The sequence below is a fragment of the Ptychodera flava genome, chromosome 20 (genome assembly GCF_041260155.1).
Source record: "Ptychodera flava strain L36383 chromosome 20, AS_Pfla_20210202, whole genome shotgun sequence".
Taxonomy (NCBI): Eukaryota; Metazoa; Hemichordata; class Enteropneusta; family Ptychoderidae; genus Ptychodera; species Ptychodera flava.
In genome coordinates, this window is record NC_091947.1 from 3,648,772 (window position 1) to 3,666,480 (window position 17,709).

A 17,709-nucleotide genomic window follows, 5' to 3' on the forward strand; every position below is an offset into this window, starting at 1 on the left:
ACAATCCAAACACAAGGAATACCTGTGGGTCCTTATTCATTTTATTTACCTCCAGCACAGACTGGCCAGACTCTATTGGCAGCACAGATTGGCCAGAATCTACTAGCGACACAGATTGGCCAGAATCTACTAGCGACACAGATTGGCCAGAATCTACTAGCGACACAGATTGGCCAGAATCTACTGGCAACACAGACTGGCCAGAATCTACCGGCAGCACAGATTGGCCAGAATCTACCGACAGCACAGATTGGCCAGAATCTACTGGCAGCACAGATTGGCTAACATCTACTGGCAGCACAGATTGGCCAGAATCTACTGACAGCACAGATTGGCCAGAATTTACTAGCAGCACAGATTGGCCAGAATCTACTGGCAGCAATCTACTGGCAGCACAGATTGGCCAGAATCTACTGACAGTGTAATTCTCATGATTGCATTGTTGGTTTTCATCATCTCTGATACATTTACAACAAAGCCAATACATTTTGGGTGCCTGTAAATGTATCACTGGGTTAAATACTGTATGTTGTCCCTAAACAAGTCAATGACCAACTCATGAAAAGTGAGAGTGGAATATTTGATTTACTTTAATATCTGTATGGTTAGCATGTATGTACAGAGCTTCAGCTTCAGAGGGACTAGAAAGAAATCAAAGATGGAATAAGAAAAACTACTGTATTTCTGGAAATTGAATACTCCCTGTACCGTAAGCAAAGCGTGGTTGAAAAAGCAATTTAAAATCTTTTTATAAAGGTACACTGTACTTTTATAACTGGACGCAGTTGGATTTTTTTATTTGCAAATGTCCTTACTTCCGTCATTGTAAGGTGTCCTACATGTAGATCGTATCATTAATCAGCTGCGTTATCTTCTACAAAGTCAGCTCTGAGCAAGTTTGAGTGGATGGATAAAAACTTTAGCTAAGAAAAATAATATTTACCTTTTTAAACAGAATAATAGAGTTGCTTGGATGCAAGATTGAATAACATGTAAATTCTTTCACTCACTGCACTAACAGATATTCACAAATACCGTCTATATCTACTTCAACTACGGTACAGTATATGTGATTTGAATTTTTGAAGCTGAATAAGCGACTAAGGTAAGTGATGTCATGTGTTGTCAATTTCGTAGGGGGTTGTCTCCCAGTGTTACTATTGTGGGTCTGATCCCAGGATGACCCTACACAAATCAGTGTCTGCTACCATATTGTCAAGGGTGTGATCCCAGGATAACCCTACACAAATCTGTCTGCTACCATACTGTTATGGGTGTGATCCCAGGATAACCCTACACAAAACCGTCTGCTACCATATTGTCAAGGGTGTGATCCCAGGATAACCCTACACAAATCTGTCTGCTACCATACCGTTGTGGGTGTGATCCCAGGATAACCCTACACAAAACCGTCTGCTACCATACCGTTGTGGGTGTGATCCAGGATAACCCTACACAAAACGTCTGCTACCTATTGTCAAGGGTGTGATCCCAGGATAACCCTACACAAAACCGTCTGCTACCATACCGTTGTGGGTGTGATCCCAGGATAACCCTACACAAATCTATCTGCTACCATACTGTTGTTGGTGTGATCCCAGGATAACCCTACACAAATCTGTCTGCTACCATACCGTTGTGGGTGTGATCCCAGGATAACCCTACACAAAACCGTCTGCTACCATACCGTTGTGGGTGTGATCCCAGGATAACCCTACACAAATCTGTCTGCTTCCATACTGTTGTGGGTGTGATCCCAGGATAACCCTACACAAATCTGTCTGCTACCATACTAATTGTGCAAACTTTCCTCAAAGAAACCTTAAAACATTCTTTATCAAAACATTTACCAATATGTGAAAATCAAAATGGCTGAATCCCTGTTTACCCTATTGGAACAATTAAATTTTTGATTTTAAAAACACTATGACGCTGAAAAACCATATTTACTCAAACAACTAAGGTCATAAAAGTTTTAGACCAGAAAAGTATTGTAAAAGAGTGAGAGTCGACATATCTGTCTCTGAGGTGCAATATTCTATGTTCAAACATTATAAACTGTACAAATACTAATATTAACACATACCGGTACTGTACATATACTTTTTAAGGAATCAAAGATAAAAACAATTCGACCATATTCCAGATGTACATGTATAAATATATACACTTGACAAAATAGTTTCAATATACTGTAGATAGTGGGAATCAACACATTTACATTAAAGTATACAAAATATATCTGTACTAAAGTATACAAAAATTAATACATGTATGCAAAGTAAATTTAGTAAAGTTTATGTACATATGTATGGTGGCCTGGAGTTGTCACTGATAAAAATACGTCTAAATTATAATAGTGTACTTTGTTGTTATGTCAAATATTATTTTAAAAGCGATTTTTTAACAAACGAATTCGTGCGTAATAAGTAATATCGAAACAAAAATACCGTCAAGGACAATGTGCTCACATTCGGTTTGAATTGGTAAATTCAAGAAATATTTAAACCAGAAAAACAAGAATGACAATGGCAAACAAGGTCTGCAACTCAGGTACATGTACTGGAGGTCATCTTTAGGAACATGCATATCAACCTCTATAGCAATTGGACAAGCAGATCCTACATACATAATCAAATGTCAACAAAAAATTAGCCAGAGAAGGCTTGACAAAAAGAAAAGGTGGGAGAGTGGGGAAAAAGTAAAGAGTGGGGATATTTTCATTTTACTTTGAATTTTTATTTTGAATTTTACTTTCATTTTTTATTTAACTTTTAATTTCTTTATTTCACTTGAAATTTTTTCATTTTAATTTAACTTTATTATATTTTCATTTCAAATATATTTTTAATTTTTTGTTTCTTAAAAAATGTTTCAAATGAAATGTTCCTGCTTTTTTAATCAAAATAAAATCATGAAACAAACAATTTTTGTTTCCAATGTCTAGTGTTTGATCTCTTCAAATTTATTTTGAGTTATTTGCAATCGTTTTTCGTTTTTGTTTCGATATGACTTATTACGCACGAATTTGTTTGTTAAATTACTTTTAAATAATATTTGACATAACAACAAATTACACTTATAATTTAGACGTATTTTTGTTAGTGACAACTCTAGGCCACCATACATATGTAAGCACCAAGGTGCATTTTGAAGTCAACTTGGGTACTGTACTGTACATACCAGTCAGTCAGCTCTATCACACGCCTGTACATGAATACGAACTATGTACACCTGTACAACCCATGTCACAGTAACTAGCTAACATTTGAATTCACTTCTTATAAATTTGTCTTTCCATCTGATTATTTGTAAAAGTTTTGAATTACGATTCACAGAAAATTGATACTTCATTGTTCTGGCTTCTTGGCTATGTCATTCTTGGGGATTAGGTTTGAGCTTATTGACATTTCGTGAGAGCCAGTTGCTTGAATCTATCAGCCATATGTGTATTTGTACTATTTATGTAAATAAACAGATTAATACATGTTAATGCTCTGTGATACTTAATGATCACAAATTAATGAGAATTCCACAGACTTGTGTAATGGTGAATAATACCTGAGACGCTGTACATTTTATTTACAAAATACAGCAAGATTGATATTTTCATGCAAAATACAGTATAAGGATCGAGGCTGCGAATGAAAAAATAGACAGGCCTATATCGATGGTCTTTTCATTCCAATTGCCATGGCAACATTACAATGGACAGCTTACACACAGGTAACTGATGTAGATGACAGAAAGCTTCATCATGTTACACATGATTGAGTTCCAGATAATGCGTTGGATAAAAAAGAACATTACATGATGTCAAGGAACTGAATAGAAACACAGGTCAGGGGTCACGATCAGCAACTAGGCAGCCGTCAGTGTAATGATGTATAATACATAAACCATGTTTCAACACAAAGTGATTCTGCTAGCAATTTTTACGGGCATGTTCCTGTGATGATATACACAGTAGAAAATTCAGACTTGACTATCTACTAGAGATGTACCCTTAATTTGAAAAAAATAAATGTTCCTCCGTGACATAAAAGATTACAGCAAGCAAAGTATGAGATCCCTGGCATTATATGGTTTTATTCCATTACTTCATTACAATGTATAGATAACATCATTTATACCACACTCTATGATGAAACTCATAGATAGCACAGTGGAAAACATTTTAGAGTGAAAAAGGTGAGAGAGAGTGGAAATTTAATGTACATTTCATGTTGGCATGACTAAGAGAGCAATGAGTAGACACGGACAATTCAGCACAGTGTCTATTGACTGGCAAGACTATGACAAGTGAATTACATCTTGAGATCATCTTGCAGCTACTCTGTAGTTACTATGGTGATCATGCCAGAATACTTCAAATTACAATGCTGGATGGCTGGTGATACACTGTACTGTGTTGTGTGGGTATGACACATCTCCAGGTCATTGCACTAGCTGTACATGTAAATTGTAGCTCTGATGTGCATGTACAGTCAGTGCAACTAGATGTTCAAATCATGCCGGCATCTTATCAATATATTACAGGAATCATGTGCAGAATAGACTGTTTCAGTAAATAAGGATGTCCAGTCATCATGCTGACTATATATCAACCGTGACACAGTGTTAACCATGTAGTCCAACATACATGTATGTACGGTTTTCAATTGACAACCCTGGTTACAGATACATGTATGATCATCATTATCAACCATGGCATTGATACCCCCCCCCCTTCCCGAAGGTCACACTATCATTAGAAACTGTGGAGTGACAGGTCAGGACGGAACCACGCTATACAGTCAGTTGACTGTACCTGCCATGCACATGGTAATTATCCAACAAGACAGGGTTTAAAGGATTATAGATAGAAAAGGTGAAATCAACTGACTGCATGCCTACATTATGCTTGCCAAAAGACTTACATGTACATCATATTGGTTTGCACACACAAAACAAACCCAACTTTTATTACATGTACAATGCCTGAAATCTTCTTTGAAGACCTACCTACCTAGACAGAAATGCACCTCAATTTGAAATCTGAAAATCCTGAAATTGTTTGGATGTTGAGGCTTGTCTTTCTTTTATGAACTTTAAGAATTTGATAGTTTGTATTAGAGTTTACATAAAAAGATGGCTGGCCAAATGAACTTTACACATCTATGAATTTGAGGTGATTTGCCTGTCTGAGATAATAACAAGCGACCTAGCGGCCGATATAGCTCCGCTGTGTTAGAGAATAACTATTTTTGACACATGTTGATGAAGGAGGTGGAAATCTTTGATAGCTTAATGCAGTGGCCAGAAAAAAGTGGCAAAAATTGCTGCAAAAATACACAATTGAAGATTTCATCATACTTTGAATATATCACAGCGGATCATCCCCAAGAACATGTCAACCAAAGCTATCTGATGAGTAGTTTTTTGAGAAAAAAATTTTCTGACCAAAAATGGCAAACAATTGCCCCCAAAAATGAATATTGCAGATTTCATCATAATTTCAAAAAGATCAAATTTAGTTCATCTATAGCAACCTGTATACCAAATTTCAAAGCTGTTAGACCAGTACTTTTTGAGAAATACATTTTTTGACCAAAAATAGAAAAAATTGCCCCAAAAATTCAAAATTCCAGATTTCATCATAATTTCAATAAGTATCATTTAGTTCATCTAGAGAAACCCGTGTACCAAATTTCAAAGCTATCAGATAAGTAGATTGGAAATACACATTTTTGACCAAAAATGGCTAAAAATGCCCCAAAAACACAAAACTACAGATTTCATGAGAAATTAAATATATATTACTTAGCTCATCTGTAAAAACCAGTATACCAAATTTCAAAATTATCAGACCAGTACTTTTTGAGAAATACATTTTTTGACCAAAAATAGAAAAAATTGCCCCAAAAATTCAAAATTCCAGATTTCATCATAATTTCAATAAGTATCATTTAGTTCATCTAGAGAAACCCGTGTACCAAATTTCAAAGCTATCAGATGAGTAGTTTTGGAAATACACATTTTTGACCAAAAATGGCTAAAAATGCCCCAAAAACACAAAACTACAGATTTCATGAGAAATTAAATATATATTACTTAGCTCATCTGTAAAAACCAGTATACCAAATTTCAAAGCTATCAGACCAGTACTTTTTGAGAAACACATTTTTTGACCAAAAATGGCAAAAATTGCCCCAAATTGCAAAATTGCAGATTTCATCATAATTTCAATAAATATCATTAAGGTGATCTGTAGAAACCTGTATACCAAATATCAAAGGCATAAGATGAGTCATGAGGGAAAATGCCAAGAGAGTTTGACCGGTTAAGAAGGGCTTGACTACGCAGTTTCTGCGTAGTGAAGCGTCATTACGTATTCATGGTGACCCCTGGCGAGCTGTCAATATCTTTGGGGGCTTTTGTCTTTTGGCCTGCTTTGCATATGCGTCGTTGGACACGACCTGCCAATCACCCAGGTAGTCAATTAAACTATTAATTGACTGTTTACCGACCCAATTAACACTATCCAGCAGTATCAGTCATATTTTAATCGCGTGGCCCGGGTGGGCACAACGTAGGAACGCGTGTATTTCTATGTGTACGTTTCACTTGTGGTGTTGTTTGTACCATCGTGCGTTTGAAGTCCTTGTTTCACCTACAGCATTACCTTCAAGGTGACAGGCTTACTATTAATAATGTTCAGTATCATTGCACCCAGTTCTGCCCACGGTGAAAACCACCTGTTTTGCCTACTAATTACTGCCCGTCCTGAATGTAGCCTATCATAGCTACAGTAATCAGTCAATATATAATACCCCGCGCCTTATACTTTTTATAGAAACTTGTAAAATCATAGTCCGAGCCGTAAAATTTTGTGAACCCATGTGAAAACATAAATCATTTATCAGTTTTGATATATACTCCTAAATTGTAAGTTTGATTGTAAAATCGAGACCACATTCAAGGGCTATGCAGACCGTCCATGTACGCACACACAGTGACAAGAAGGCGGCAAATACCTACTCACCAAGCACATCGAATCGGCGAAAAGAAGCATAAAAAAGCTAGGCTTATCGCCAAAACAAACGCGCCAAGCGCTAATAAAAACCCATACCAAGCGGCCCTTTTCAGGGCCACCAAATACTCCAAAAAGAGAACTACTAAAAAAACATAGAACACACAAACAAAAATCGTACACATAACAAACAACTGTAACACAACATTAAATACAAAATAAACAATCACCGTAACGTAACAGAAAAAATGGCAGTGGAAATAAATCAGCTGTTTCGAAAGAAAAGCCGACAGCAACATGAAATTCAACAACAACCTATCATCGCTCAAACTATGAAACTCCGTAAAACAGTACTAGGCAAAAGCCTTAAAATTAATTCGGACACCAACAAAACCAAACAGAATAAAACCACCTCAGGATTTCAACAAATAAAGTCGTAAAATATGACTACGCTACGTCGTGAGACACAAACAATCGCAACAACACCAATTCAAAGAAAAGTCAAATTGGGCTCCACGAACAACAAAAAACAAAACCTTGAAAGCTATCTGAAGCTGCTAAACTCGCACTTCTAGAGATACCCTTTCAAACAAGGAAACAAAACATGTCGCGCGCTAAAAGAATCGCGATAAACCAGCTTGCAAACAATAGACAAATTTCGGAAAATAAAACCCTTCGACAAGGGTCGGGTTTTCGACATTGTTAACAAAAACGATTACGTACTCAAATGCGAAAGGCAATTACGCAACACTCAGTATTATACACAACAAGCCAGAACAAACAGTAAACAAAGTAAACGAACTATTAATCAAAATGTACGAGAACAAGCACATCAACCAGGATACTTGGAAGTATCTTGATCAAATAAACATAAAATCCGTACCCCGCAGTGGTTATTGCCTAAAAATTCACAAACCTCCGCAAAAATCTAAAAGACACACCAGTCAAAACAAAATTTACTGAAGTAAAGAAACATAGAACAAACAAACCGAACCACCAAACGGACTCACAACGTGACCAACAAGTCATTGACAATGACATAGTCCCCACTTGTAATAGGAGTATTAGTCTTGAGGGGGCAGGGAAATGAGGTCATTAAGAAGTATCACTAAAGTGTATATGTTCAGATCTATGGACACATAGGTCTATGTCATTGTTCCCAATTTGAAACAAGAGGCATGTCTAAGTTATGGTTCTAAATCGGGAAAAAAGATCAAACCTCTAGCTGTATTGGCCAGCCAAGAAATACATATGTGCATAATAAATGAGGTACAAGATGTGACATCTTAAGGTCTATTATCCTATCAAAATTGAAGCGTAAAGAACTTGTGATTACTGAGTTATGCATATATATGCATATTCAAGGTCAAAGGTCATCAAGGTCACGTGACATTTTGAAAAAAAACATTGTATTGCTAATTAATCCATATATGCCAAAATTCAGACCTCTAGCTCTATTGGCTTGCCCACAATTATATATGGGCATAATTAACGAGCCAAGGTCACGTGACATTTTGTCAAAAAAATTGTATTGCTAAGGTATCCCTATATACCAAAAATCAGACCTCTAGCTCTATTCGCTCACTCAAAATTAGATATGTGCATAATTAATGAGGTACAATATGTGGCGTCATAAGGTGTCCCATCATACCGAATATGAAGGGTGTAGCACTTGTGGTTCCTGAGTTATGCACAAATATGTATATTTGAGGTCAAAGGTCATTGACATCACTTGACATTTTGTCAAAAAAATTGTATTGCTAAGTTATCCCTATATACCAAAAATCAGACCTCTAGCTCTATTGGCTCGCTCAAAATTAGATATGCACATAATTAATGAGGTACAATATGTGGCGTCATAGGGTGTCCCATCATACCATATATGAAAGGTTTACCACTTGTGGTTACTGAGTTATGGACAAATATGTATATTCGAGGTCAAAGGTCACCAAGGTCACATGACATTTTGTCAAAGTGTCTGAGATATCTGCGTGAACGGATGGACTCACGGACTGACATGACCCAATCTATGAGCCCCCTGGACTTTATCTGTGGGACTAAAAACTGTGTCACTGCATCCTTTTTGCAATATGAATACGATGAGAAACTAAATTTTATTTATCTTGGGAGCCTATGTACTGCCTTATACATGGGAGTCTATGGACTGCCTTATACATGGGAGTCTATGGACTTCCTTATACATGGGAGTCTATGGACTGCCTTATACATGGGAGTCTATGGACTGCCTTATACATGGGAGTCTTGGTCTGCCTTATACATGGGAGTCTATGGACTGCCTTATACATGGGAGTCTATGGTCTGCCTTATACATGGGAGTCTATGGTCTGCCTTATACATGGGAGTCTATGGTCTGCCTATACATGGGAGTCTATGGTCTGCCTTATACATGGGAGTCTACGGAGGTGAAAACTAAAAAGTCCTCTACCACGGCCAAATTTGATCGCATTGTGAAACAAATCGACGTGCATCTGTATGAGGTATGGTACTATCCTTGTACCAAGTTTGAACGAAATCGCTCCAGGCGTCTCTGAGATATCTGCGTGAACGGACGGACGCACGGACGGACGGACGCACGGACGCACGGACATGACCAAACCTATAAGTCCCCCCGGACGGTGTCCGTGGGGACTAAAAATGATAGAGAAAACAGTGTGAAAATCTCAGTAATACTTTATGGGTTGCCTGTGCCAGTGTGAAAATCTCAGTAATACTTTATGGGTTGCCTGTGCTTATACATGGGAGTCTATGGACTGCCTTATACACAGTCCGGGTCAGCTCCAAAATTGGAGACGCTATACCATAATATTTTCCCCCTCTCATTAGCCAATCAGCGACCAGCGCGCCTTCAGTAAAAATTATATTTCCTGGCAACCTCCACATGCGTCCTTCGTTACGTACGCCATACTGTGTCGAACTCCCGCGCCGTATTCTGTCATAATGTCGAACAGTTGTGTGGCCACTCTGTCAAAACACAATTTCAAAATCGCGTACCAGTTTTATTCTGGCTAAGACAACCAAACCCCATATATCGCTGTGATTCCTAGACTCTGGCTTGAAGTCCTGCGAATATAAATCGTGTACCTACACAGATCGTTCAGAATACCCCATTTGTATCGGAGATGGCAGCGATACAAATTCTACCGTATGGGAACAGTTGTGTGGCCACTCTGTCAACACATTTTCAAAATCGCGTACCATTTTTAGTCTGCGTTTGACAACTACAAAACACGTATCGTTTTAAAGCTTTGACATTGCTCTTCTTTCTTGCAAAATTTTATACGCGTACCTACACAAATAACCTTTATAACAGTATTTCTAATAGAGATGACGCACATCCACAAAATGATTCTCGGTACTTGAGCGAAATCGATTAACTGGGGGTAGAAATGAATCGTCAATATTTCGAATATTTGTTCACTAATCGGACTCCTTGTTGGACATGACCTTCTGCAGAACACGTGGATTATGTTGACTGTCGAAATTCGTCGAAATTCACAAGACAGGGGCTTAATAAGCGGCCCAAAACTGCCGATCACACTTGGTGGGTAATTTGTGACCCAGCGTGACCTGTACTTTATTAATGATGTAATCTGGTCGATGATTGGCTGAATGCCGGAATACATTTAATGAGTCTCCAATTTTGGAGCTGACCCGGACTGATACATGGGAGTCTATGGAGGTGAAAACTAAAAAGTTCTCTAACACGGCCAAATTTGATCGCATTGTAAAACAAATCGAAGTGCATCTGTGTGAGGTAGGGTACTATCCTTGAACCAAGTTTGAAAAAAATCGCTCCAGGCGTCTCTGAGATATCTGGGTGAACGGACGGACGCACGCACGCACGCACGCACACACGGACGGACGCACGGACATGACCAAACCTATAAGTCCCCCTGGACGGTGTCCGTGGGGACTAAAAATTAATATACTTGCCTCGCTAATCGAAAACAAAGACCACTAAAATGCATTAAAATAAATTTTCACATACACAAACTAAGGAATGAATCAACACTGCGACTGATGAAAAACCACACTCGGGTTTCGAAACGCGAGCGTCAAAGGGCGACTTAATCAACTTTTGTAACAACATAGGTCCGGCTGCGTCTCGCCGTAAGCTTTCCCCACACAAACAAAACATTACCGTACACACTAATCCAAACTTCTCTACAAATATCCAAAGCAAAACAAACATTTTTATTAACACACAACAATCGGATAAGAATGTAGGAACACATTTTCGAAACGAATCAAACACAAACTCGACACAAAAACATTTAGGATAGTTACGTGGAGAGCCTCTTTCACATGTTTTACATCTCACTATACTGTCTATGATTCTAAAAATAAAGTCATCTGCCACTTTTTCTGTATACGCGGTTTGGCAAAACTCATCTCTTCGATCGAAAGTCTGGTGATTCCATGGTTCTTTGGGGCACTTAATTGTACGTCAAGCTTAGGGAATATGGTTACATTCGCGATGTTTTATTCGAAATTATTTATTTCTTCTAGGGCAAATGCACGTAATTCATGCTGTTGGAAATACTGGCCGCTCATAAACAAGACAACAAACTCAATATCTGTGCATCTTTACTTTTATTGTCAAAGTACCACCGACACCCACAAAAAACCAAATGGTTCAGTCCAGGTATTTGCAACTCTGCCATTCGACTGGTCAACAGGAAATCAACCATAGGTGTCTTTTGGCATGCGTATACGCCAGTCACCTAGGCGACGGTAATCTGCACCACTTATCACCATCGGGAAGGTACTCCTCCCCCTATACCACTGGCGATCCAACCCTCAAGGCACTGCGTCATTCGACCAAGCATTGTTATTGTAATTTCCTGCATAAAATTAACAGCAAGGTCAACCGGTCAAACTCTCTTGGGATTTCCTGGCATGGTAGTTTTGGAAATACACATTTTTTGACCCAAAATGGCAAAAATGGCCCAAAAATACAAAATTGCAGATTTCATCATAATTTCAATAAATATCATTTAGTTCATGTGCAGGAACCTCTATACCAAATTTCAAAGCTATCAGACCAGTACTTTTTGAGAAACACATTTTTTGACCAAAAATGGCAAACATTGCCCCAAAAATTCAAAATTGCAGATTTCATCATAATTTCAATAAATATTATTAAGGTGATCTGTAGGAACCTGTATACCAAATGGCAAAGCTATCAGATGAGTAGTTTTGGAAATACACATTTTTTGACCAAAAATGGCAAAAATTGCCCCAAAAATACAAAATTACAGATTTCATCAGAAATTCAATATATATTACTAAGTGCATCTATAGAAACCTGTATACCAAATTTCAAAACTATCAGACCAGTACTTTTTGAGAAATATATTTTTTGACTAAAAATGGCAAAATTGCCCCAAATATTCAAAATTGCAGATTTCATCATAATTTCAATAAATATTATTAAGGTGATCTGTAGGAACCTGTATACCAAATTGCAAAGCTATCAGATGAGTAGTTTTGGAAATACACATTTTTGACAAAAATGGCAAAAATTGCCCCAAAAATACAAAATTACAGATTTCATCAAAATTCAATACATATTACTTAGTGCATCTATAGAAACCTGTATACCAAATTTCAAAACTATCAGACCAGTACTTTTTGAGAAATATATTTTTTGACTAAAAATGGCAAAAATTGCCTTAAAAATGCAAATTTGCATATTTCTGCACAATTTGAACAAATCTAAAATAGATCATCCCTAGGGACATATGTACCAAATATCAAAGCTATCTGACGGGTAGTTTTGAAGAAGAAGATTTTTAAAGATATTTTTACCAAAAATGACAAAAATTGCCTTAAAAATACAAATATGCAAATTTCACCACGATTTGAACAAATCTGACTGAAGTCACCCTAAGTAAACTGCATATCAAATTTCAAAGCAATCAGACAAGCGGTTTCAGAGAAGAAGATTTTTTTACCGAAAACACCAAAAAATGCCCCAAAAATACAAATATGCAAATTTCACCACGATTTGAACAAACTTAAGTGAGGTCACCCCAAGTGAACTGCATATAAAAATTTCAAAGCAATTGGACTTGCGGTTTCAGAGGAGAAGGCAATTGTTGACAGACAACGGACGACGACGATTGACGATGACGGAAAATCAACCTATTTGATAAGCTCCGCATCGCTGACAGTGGAGCTAAAAACATCACATGATGGTACAATTTTTGTATTTTTGATTATAAGTTTGAATTTACAATGTATAATACCATTTCAATGACACAACTCTAATAAGTATATGAGTGACAGCAAAGATGACAATTGGTGTGAAAGTATTTTAGAAAATACTGTATGCTATTCTCAATTTCCATAAATATGCAGCAGATATTACATGTCTGTGATCTATGCACTGTCAATGACTGCGGTTAATTCACAATATATTAATGAATGATTATGTACACAGATGTCATGTACAATTTAAAACATCTCAGGACACACAGAACAATGAGGGTCAAATAAGCAGGATCTTTTCTTCACTGAGAAACATCAATTTGATGAAAATCTTTGACTTAATATTTTTGAAAATCTATAAACCCCCTCCCTTTACTCAACTCAACAACCACACCACTTTTCTACCAGCATTTGTGTAAAATTGTCCTCCCTGTAGGAACCGCACTACGTTCAATGTTTGTCAGAAATTACACTTTTCTGAAAAGACATTGCTAATACTATTATACAAATGTATATTGTATTCTAATTGATACACCATAATTGTCTGTCATAATAATACTTCAAACTTAAAACTAACTATAACTGTGTTCATTGATTTTACAGCTAAATGAATCAAATCTTGGCTACTCTGCTGAAAGTAACTAACTACGATGAACTTCTAATTATATAAACCAGTGACAGTGATGGAAAAGTTTATTCTTTAACAATAATGTACATGTACATATTGATTTTATTCTAATTTTGACCTGAGCGATTCAATTCCAATAACCTTTGTTTCAATCACATCTTAATACTTAAAGCAGTATTTTTATAGAGTCAGATTGCCTCATATATTGGGAGCTGAGCAAAATGATACAAGTCAGAGGGACTTGTGGGTAATTCTAGCTCACTGGAATTCAATATTCTGGTACTATTTACTGCAAATTGTGAGGTAAGTCCAGCTCACAAACGAATTATAGTCCATTTAAAACTGTCAATAATAAATCTCTAACATTGAAGGCACTTGTTATGAATACATGAAAAAAATAATATAGAGTACAATTCAGCTATATGTACCAGTGTATTTAGCTTTTCAAATGTGCCATTGATGTAAATATGCCAAGGAAAAACTTCTTGTTTCTGTAGATCAACACTTGCCCACAGGCTTCCCTGTGTTGTAGTTTTCTGTAATGTGTTTGTTAAATTTGTAATTCAAAAGAGATCTGAACATGCAATAATATGACATTGTAAATTAAATTGCATCAAATTATGTTATTTGGTGCTGCAAAACATATAACGTACATAACAATGCAGGTAGATACATGCTACAAGCAATAGGGCATTGAAGTTCACATATACAATAGCCATGACACATAGAAGTTCATGTGTATTGCACTTAATCTAGGACAAGGACACACTGACTAAACTCTGCATAAAATTGATTTCAAATATCATAACTTTACTCAAATTATTGTATGACAAATAATGCCAATTTTAAAAACCATATTTTAAACGCTAATTTCAAAATTCTTTTACATATTCTTATGTAGAGATTGCAGTACTGTATATACCGGTAGTTCACTGTTACTTTCAATTTTCCTTCACAACTTTTTCTACGGGAAGCGGGAAGGATTTTTAGCTGACAAAAAACAGTTTTTTTATTTCATTTTTATATAAAAGGATGCCTATTAAAATTTTATAAAACTGCATGGTTATCCCTGTTGATATTTATAAAGACGTTTTGATAGTCATATCAGTGTATTATGCATAAATTGTATACATTAAAACTCATCATTCTAACTATTAAGTCTTTGATTGCTGCAATGTTCCCATTAAAATTTTAGTGCAACATTTATCAATTTTTATGAATATTTCTGAAATGTTTTTGATAATTTTAGACCAAATGTACAACAATTTTTTATTGGCCATAGGTTTTTATAAAAATTTTGTCAAAAATCTCCAAAATTGACTGGGGTATGTTTTATAAAGGCGACAAAAATTGACTTTTGTGCTCAAAGAGTTAAACTAGAAAACTTGACTGAAAAATCCTAGACTTTGCGCCAAAGAGATGAGATATTTTTATAAACAGATTTTCAGAATTCACACGGAATGGATTTTAAATTTGCACAGCTCATTTGAAGATCACTGCAAAGCACCATTTCCAAATTTGAAAGACTGTAACATAGAACAGAGTTGATGTGCCATGAAACTGTACTCTTGTATGGCAATTGTACAATTTGCACCAGACAGCTTGTGGAAGTAAAATTATTTGGGCTCAAAATACCACATTTCACAAAGCATAATGCATATTTCTGATCCATAAATGTCTTGAAAATACCTAGCAGACCATGTAGCTTGCTCACTGACACGTAAATTCTTGGCTTATGAGCAATACCTGTCAATTCAAAAGCAGTTTTAGTACACCACTGACACTGTTCAAACAACTTTACGATTCACTTTGCAATGTACATGTATTGACGTCTCCCCAGTAACATCGTCTTGATACAGACGATGTGAACTGGTCAGAATTTTACAAATTAATTATTGTAAATGTTTTAAATGTGAGTCTCTTCTATTGAAATCATAAAAATATGACCAGTACATGTCAAAGTACGGTACTATACACCATTACGTATGTGAGTCATCGCATATACATTATGAATATATATACCTAGAAAAGTCAGAACTTCAATTTGTTCCCTGGTAAGTCTGTGACATTAGCAGGGGATCTATATGAACTAATGCGCTTCATCAAAATTGTGCGTCATAAAGAGGAGATACAATATAATCCTGCACTTTTATTCAATAATTCATGGAATAATACACTGTAGCATTTCTTATCATACATGTGAGTGGTGAAGGATTGGAAACCTGTACCAAAATATTTACAGAGTAAAAATGTTTGATATACAGAGTGACAGCCTTATACACTGTATAATATCAGAGTTTCTAGCAGGGATGATTTGTTTACCAGCATGATTAAAAGTTCCGCTTATCGTTTTCCTGTAGGAGTCATGCAACATATATAATGACACTATTATGTATAGAGTCCAAGGTCACTGTGTTTGTACTGTTGGTGACTGAAATACCGCCTGCAGCGTACCGTGATCAGTGGTTTTGTTACGATTAATTACCTACAGTGCAGGTAAATTTTACCGGGATTTTGCATGTTGTATCATCATCAATACAATCATAGCATATTGGGGAACATTAGAAATTGTCTCGTGGTTCTCACACCATTATACTTATATTTTACATGTTATGTTCTGAAACCTTGAAACAAAGAAGATGTCACGTGAAAGGCACTGATTCCAAGAAAAGATAATTAGATTTCTGAAATTATATTTTCTGAAATTATATTTTCTCATACATTTCAATGCCTCAATCTCACATTTTGATTATTTTTTCACAATATTGTACATGAGCTTTCAATTTTTACTGAGATGAAACAAGCAGACTGAAGCTGAGAGAACATTTACAATGGTACATGTATTATATTTTTACTCCTGGTCATATTCATACCTGATAAGCTGCCACAGAGAGTGGTGTTCTGCCCTGTGTGTCCACAGTGTTGATTGAGGCACCCATCTTTACAAGTAACTTCATCGTCTCAAGCTGATGACCGGCTACAGCATGGGTCAGTGGTGTCATCCCTGGAAGAAACATTGTGAACAAGTCATCGTTGATGACACAGTCCCCACTTGTTAATGGGTACTTTGATTACAGGTCCTCAGAGAGGATACAGTCCTCTTCATTAGGTCTGTGATAAAAATACTTTTGAATAAATCCGCTTAATACATGTCTGAACTGTAGTTCAGGACATTAAAAAATCGTAATAAAATGGCCACATGGCGGCCTTATTGGATCGTATCACAAAACAAATCAATGTGCATATGTATGACATAGGTCAATGTCCTTGTACCAACTTTGAATAAAATCTGTTGAAACATGCCTGAGTAATGGCTCTGTACATGAAAAAATCGCAATAAAATGGCCGCCTAGCAGCCATATTGGATCGTATCACAAAACAAATTGACGTGCATATGTATGATATAGGTCAATGTCCTTGTACCAAGTTTGAATAAAATTGGTTGAGATATGCCTGAGTTATGGCTCTGTACATGAAAAAAATTGAAACAAAATGGCCGTAAGGCAGCCATATTGGATTGCATCACAAAACAAATTGGTGTGCACATCTATGTCATTGGTCAATGTCCTTGTACCAACTTTGAATACAATCTGTTGAAACATGCCTGAGTAATGGCTCAATACATGAAAAAATCGTAATAAAATGGCCACACGACAGCCATATTGGATCGTATCACAAAACAAATTGACATGCATCTGTATGACATATGAAGTAATCCTTGTACCAAGTTTGAATGAAATCACTCCTTGCATCTCATAGATATCTGCATGAACGGACGGATGCATGCATGCATGCACGCACGCACGGACCCACGCACGGACATGACCAAACCTAC

General features: G+C 36.5%; 1 protein-coding gene across 1 annotated transcript in view; it reads right to left on the minus strand.

Moving 5' to 3' along the window:
- Positions 1–17,709, minus strand: part of LOC139119783 (uncharacterized) — a 74,627-nt gene that overhangs the window by 24,494 nt on the left and 32,424 nt on the right. The window contains exon 4 of the mRNA XM_070683670.1: positions 16,748–16,878. Within this exon, the coding sequence (XP_070539771.1) occupies positions 16,748–16,878 (131 nt within the window). The remainder of the gene's footprint in view (positions 1–16,747; positions 16,879–17,709) is intronic.